General features: G+C 41.4%; 1 protein-coding gene across 1 annotated transcript; it reads left to right on the top strand.

Annotated features, from left to right (window-relative positions):
- The first annotated feature begins 426 nt into the window (after nt 1–426).
- Nucleotides 427–5,562, top strand: LOC110914496. Its single transcript, XM_022159285.1, has 4 exons — nt 427–1,468; nt 1,518–1,982; nt 2,146–3,465; nt 3,509–5,562. The coding sequence occupies exons 1-4, from the start codon at nt 427–429 to the stop codon at nt 5,560–5,562; spliced, it is 4,881 nt and encodes a 1,626-aa protein (XP_022014977.1).
- Nucleotides 5,563–5,909: the final 347 nt, after the last annotated feature.

Genomic DNA, 5,909 nt, shown 5'->3' with positions numbered 1-5,909 from the left:
ATGCTCTCTCTCCTATAGGCGATTTTTCTTGCTTCATCATGAATCCTATGTTTTTTCTTCGTAATCTTGTGTATAACAGTCTGTGATTAGAGAATTGTTCTTGCAATTCTTTATAAGGAACTCGTTAGCACTAGGGATCGATTTAGAACTAGGGTTTTTTTCGTTTTTCTTTAATCGCCGCTCTAGGATTGCTTCAAGAACCCTGATTTATTAAACTGGTAGTCGTTGATTGCGGTTAACTGAGATTAATTTAGCTAGATTGATGCTCAGGTTTAATCGATTAAGGGTTCAGGTTTCAATCTAGGGTTTATAGGATTAGGGTTTTGCGTTTCTTCTTTCGTTGTTGGTTGCGGCAGTAGGGTTTTTGGTTTTCGGGTGCATGTTTGTTTTTTCTTCTGAGTTTACGTGAGAGTTGTTATTTTTGCTATGGATGGTCGTCATAAATCTGGTGACACTGCCGCTAGTGTCATGCATGATCGGGGTAAGCCGCCTAACTTGCCTAAGGATATTTCCGATAAATCGTTGAACTTAGATGGAGCTGATTACTTGAATGAGTCTGTGGTGGAGGAGATGTCTACACCTGGTACAGCACCAATTCGTGGGATCGGATTACGTGTAACTAATATTGAAGGTAACCCGCTGCTTCCGAGAAGAGGTATGTATTCTACGACGAATACTTCGATATTGGATGGTTTAATGAGTATTTCAACACCGGTGGACAACTTGTTCGCTGCTGGAGAGTCGACGTCGATGGCTAATAAGGGTGATAAGGCTGGTAAGGGGATAGAGTCTATGCAGGGTTCGGGTTCTAATCAGAATGGTGGGGAAAAGGGTGCGAATATGATGTCTTATGCTGATTCGGTTTTGGCGTCCAAGTCAAGGAAAATTAATTTTAGAAATCTAGCCAGCCCAGTTATGCATGAGGGATGTGACGTTGTTCTTCCTCGGGAATCTGTTCGTGCAGTGCAGCATAAGTTAGCTAACACTTTATATGGTTATTTCTTGGGTGACCGAGTGGCGTTCCCGGTTGTGGAGTATTTTGTTCGTAATAACTGGAAGAAATTTGGGTTACAAAAAACCATGATGAATGCGAATGGCTTTTTCTTTTTTCAGTTCTCCAACGAAACTGGCATGTTGGATGCGTTGAAAGGAGGCCCGTGGATCATCCGGTCTCAATCGTTGTTTCTTTGTGAATGGAGTTCGACTGTTAAGTTGGAGAAAAAGGAGGTTAAAAATGTTCAGGTATGGGTTAAAATTCATGACATCCCAATTGCGGCGTATACAGAAGATGGGCTGAGTATGATTGCCACAACAATTGGTGAACCGAAACTTCTGGATTCGTATACTACTTCCATGTGTATGGACATGTGGGGCCGAAGTAGTTATGCTAGAGCTTTAATCGAGGTGTCTGCTGATAATGAGTTACGAGAGGAAATCACTTTGGCCATTCCTGAACTCGAGGGGGAGGGTTTCGTCAAAGAAACTATGTATGTTGAATATGAATGGTTCCCGTGTAGGTGTTCTAAATGCTGTGTTTTTGGCCACTCGATTGAAAATTGTCCTCAAACCCCTAAAAAACCTGCCAATGTTAAGAAGCCTACTAATGTTAAGAGGGGGGGGGGGGCAGAACGATAAGGGTCAAGTGCATGAGAATCGCTATGCTAAGAAGTATCCGGTTGTTGATGAAGATGGGTATCAAGGGGTTCCAACTAGGAAAGTTGCTCGCAAACAGGGTTTCCAAGTTAATAAACAAAAACAGAAATTTGAATATAGACCGGTGACTGCAAAACCGAATGGGGAGGTGAAAAAGGATACTTATTCGAGAGCTACGGATGTAAGGTCGAGTAATCCGTTTGATGTTCTTAACGAAGTGGAAGATGTTGCAGGAACTAGTGGCACAAAGCCGGGGGTAAACAATGATGAGTCCGATGAAGATGAGGTGATTGAGAATGATGCTGATATGGACGGGTTTTTAAAGGAGGGTACTCATAAAACTAAAAGTAAAGGGGCAAGCACTCCTTCTTCGACAGTTAATGATGATTAGTATAGCTTCTTGGAATATAAGGGGGTTGAACCGCCCGCTTAAACAAAAAGAGGTTCGGCAGGCTGTCAAAGATTTCAATTTAAGTTTGTGTGCTATTTTAGAATCTCATGTGGATGTGGGTAATTTGGGTAAGGTGTGCAAGTCAGTTTTTCGTTCGTGGGAGTGGACTTCTAACGGTGGTTGTTGTGACAAAGGCACGAGAATTATTATTGGATGGAACCCGGATGTTTTTGATGTCATGATTTTGTCTCAATCTCCTCAGGTTATGCATCTTCAGCTTGTGTTTAAATTGGATAAAAGAATGATTTTTTGTTCTATTATCTATGCTGCTAATTATTATGTTGCCCGTAGAGAGTTGTGGCATAATCTCTCAGTGCATAAAGCCTTTGTCAATGATAAACCTTGGTGCATTATGGGTGATTTCAACTCGGCTCTTAACATTGAAGACAACTCTATGGGAACGTCATCGATTTCTATTGGTATGAGAGATTTTCAGGAATGTGTGGATAATATTGAGGTTGTTGATATCAACCGAATGGGGATCCATTTTACATGGACTCAAAAACCAAAGAATGGGGTAGGTTTACTAAAGAAGCTTGATCGAGTGATGGGTAATACAGCGTTTATAGCGGATTTCCCTAATTCAGTTGCCATGTTTAAGCCGTATAGGTTATCGGATCACTGCCCGTGCATTCTATCCTTCCCGGATGCTGGTATGTTGAAGCCTAGGTCGTTCAAGTTTGCTAATTTTCTGGTTTTTAAACCTGAGTTTTCAGATATTGTTAAAGATAAATGGGAGACGTCTGTGAATGGTGTACATCAATTTAGGGTGGTAAAAAAACCCCGGCTTCTGAAAAACCCGTTGCGCTCCTTGCTTTTCAAGCAAGGCAATCTGCATAAAAAAGTTGAAAAGCTGCGTGTGGAGCTGGATTCTATTCAGCTTCTTATTGATCGGGATCCAACGAATGCGGAGTTACGAGTCTCTGAGAGTTCGATCAGTAGTCAGCTTCAAGAGGCTTCGTTAGATGAGGAACGATTTCTGAAACAAAAGTCAAAAGTTGATTGGTTGAGTGCGGGGGATATGAACTCGACATTTTTTCATTCATCGCTGAAGGTTAGAAATCATGTTAGTCGGATTGAGGGGATCAAAGATGCGGCTGGCAATCTGTTTGAAGGAGAGAACGTTTTTCAACCATTTGTTCAGCACTACGAGAAATTTTTTGGATCTCAAGGCGATATTTCTCTTACTCCGGCTCCGGATTTATTCTCCAAAGTCCTTGATCCTCAGGTTGCTATTCATATGATTCGACAAGTTACGGCGGAAGAGGTGAAAAAGGCCATATTTTCTATTGGTATCGATAAAGCGCCTGGTCCTGATGGGTATACAGCAGCATTTTTTAAAAGTGCCTGGCCTATTGTTGGTAATGATATTACTTGTGCTATTGTTGATTTTTTTTGAAACAGGAAACCTTCTTCGGGAATTGAATCACACGAATATTGTGCTCATTCCGAAAATTCCTACTCCGTCAGCTGTTACTGACTACCGTCCAATTGCGTGCTGTAATGTGTTATACAAATGTATCAGTAAAATTGTGGCGGACAGAATAAAAGTTGCTCTAAATGACATCGTTAGCATTAATCAATCAGCATTTGTGCCAGGACGAAGAATATCGGATAATATTATGCTGACTCAAGAATTAATGCATAATTACCATAGACATTCGGGCCCTCCAAGGTGTGCTTTTAAGGTTGACATCCAGAAAGCTTATGACACGGTTGACTGGGGTTTTCTAAAAAATGCTTTGCTTGGTTTTGGGTTTCATCGGAAGATGGTTGATTGGATAATGGTGTGTGTCTCGACGGTCTCTTTTTCTATATGTGTCAATGGGACAGTTCATGGCTTCTTTAAGGGCAAACGAGGGCTACGGCAAGGGGACCCAATTTCTCCTTACCTCTTCACTTTGGTTATGGAGGTTCTAACTTCCATTCTGCATCATGCTGTTCGTATCGATTCTTCTTTTAGATTTCATAATAAATGCGAAAAACAGCAGATTATCAATCTTTGTTTTGCCGATGATTTGTTTCTGTTTGCTAGAGGTGAAGTCAACTCGGCTCGGTGTATTATGACATCCCTCGCGAAGTTCACTAAGATGTCGGGGCTAGTGCCTAGTAATCAAAAAAGCACCATTTTCTTTTGTAATGTTACCAACCATGTAAAAGATTCTATTCTGGAGCTCATGCCTTTTGTGGAAGGAAAACTGCCGGTCAGATATTTAGGGGTCCCCTTGATCTCTTCTAGGCTTGGTTATAATGATTGTCGAGTGCTTGTGGAAAGATTAGAGAAACGTATAACACATTGGAGGAACAAATTACTCTCTTTTGCGGGTCGGCTTCAGCTTATTGTTTCGGTTCTATCTTCCATGCACATCTATTGGTCTTCTGTGTTTATGTTACCGGCTAGGATCATTAATGAGCTTGAAGCTTGTATGCGTAACTTCTTATGGTCCCAAGAGAGCTCGTATTCTAAAGGCAAAGCTAAGGTTTCTTGGAAGGCTGTTTGCACGCCAAAATATGAAGGAGGTTTGGGCATTAGACGCATTGGGGATATGAACAAGGCTCTTATGTCTAATCACATTTGGAGCATTATTTCGAAACGGGAGTCTCTATGGGTTGAATGGGTGTATAGCTACCGTCTTAAAGGCAAAAGTTTCTGGGTGTGTAAAACCCCTTCAAATTGCTGTTGGTCTTGGAGAAAATTGGCTCAGCTGAGGCCGCTCATCAGAAATCATATATGGTCGGAGGTGGGAAATGGTATTAAAACTTCTGCTTGGTTCGACTATTGGTGTGATATAGGTCCGCTCGGTAACTTTATTTCGCCGAGAAACATTTCGGATGCTGATTTCATGATGGACGATACTGTGGCTAACATTTATTCGAATGGTTCTTGGTCTTGGCCTATGGCATGGAGAGGTTTATTTCCGGTTCTTATCCAATTGGATCAACTTCATTTGGATCCGTCAAAACCTGATAGATTGCTATGGAGAGATGGCACCGATAAATCTGAGTTTTCTTCTTCGGGTGTTTGGCATTCAATTCGGCACAAAGATCCAGAAGTTAATTGGTGCAACATTGTTTGGTTCTCGCAATGTATTCCCAGGCATGCGTTTATGATGTGGTTGGTAATGAAAGGTAAACTCTTGACACAAGATAAAATCTTAAATTGGGAGTTGTCGCGGAGGAAGAATATGAATATGATGTGCTGCCTGTTATGCTACAAAAATTTTGACTCTCATGCACATTTATTCTTTGAATGCGAGTTCTCGTCTCAAGTGTGGCTGATTATTCGAAACAAGGCGGGTATGGTTACGGTCAGACCGATATGGGCTGATATTGTTGATTGGTTGCTGGCTCGAGCTCGGTCTAAAGCGGCTGGGTTTTTTGTTGCGAAAATTATGGTGGCTGCTGCCTTATATTTCGTTTGCAAGAAAGAAATGCTAGACTTTTCAAAAATCAGTTGAGGCCTCCGGAGAAAATCGGTGAAATTATATTATCAACGGTTAGATACAAGCTGATGGGAGCCAAGCTCAAGACTACTGCCAAAGTGCGAAGATTGTTGGAGGATTGGGAAATTCATAAGGGAAACGTGGACGATGATGGTGGCTGATTAGTTGCTTGTTTATATAGCTTTATTCTAGATATTAGTCTAGTGGTTCTATATGTGTTTGGTTTTTGTCGTTTTGGCTGTTTTCCTTTGTTTTTGCTTTCATGGGGCATGTCCCATGATTGAACTAGTGTGGACTCTCTACACTACTTGGTTTTATTGTTTGTGAATATATAGAATCACCGGGGTAACCCTTTACCCAAA

The sequence above is a fragment of the Helianthus annuus genome, chromosome 15 (assembly GCF_002127325.2).
Source record: "Helianthus annuus cultivar XRQ/B chromosome 15, HanXRQr2.0-SUNRISE, whole genome shotgun sequence".
NCBI classification, from domain to species: Eukaryota; Viridiplantae; Streptophyta; class Magnoliopsida; order Asterales; family Asteraceae; genus Helianthus; species Helianthus annuus.
Note: the sequence above shows the minus strand (reverse complement) of the source record. Positions and strands in the feature narration are given on the sequence as shown.

Coding starts and splice junctions, on each gene's coding strand:
- LOC110914496 (XM_022159285.1), top strand. CDS start 427: ATGGATGGTCGTCATAAATCTGGTGACACTGCCGCTAGTGTCATGCAT. Junction 1,983..2,145: donor GGACGGGTTTTTAAAGGAGG/GTACTCATAAAA, acceptor GTGCTATTTTAG/AATCTCATGTGGATGTGGGT. Junction 3,466..3,508: donor AAGTGCCTGGCCTATTGTTG/GTAATGATATTA, acceptor TTTTTGAAACAG/GAAACCTTCTTCGGGAATTG.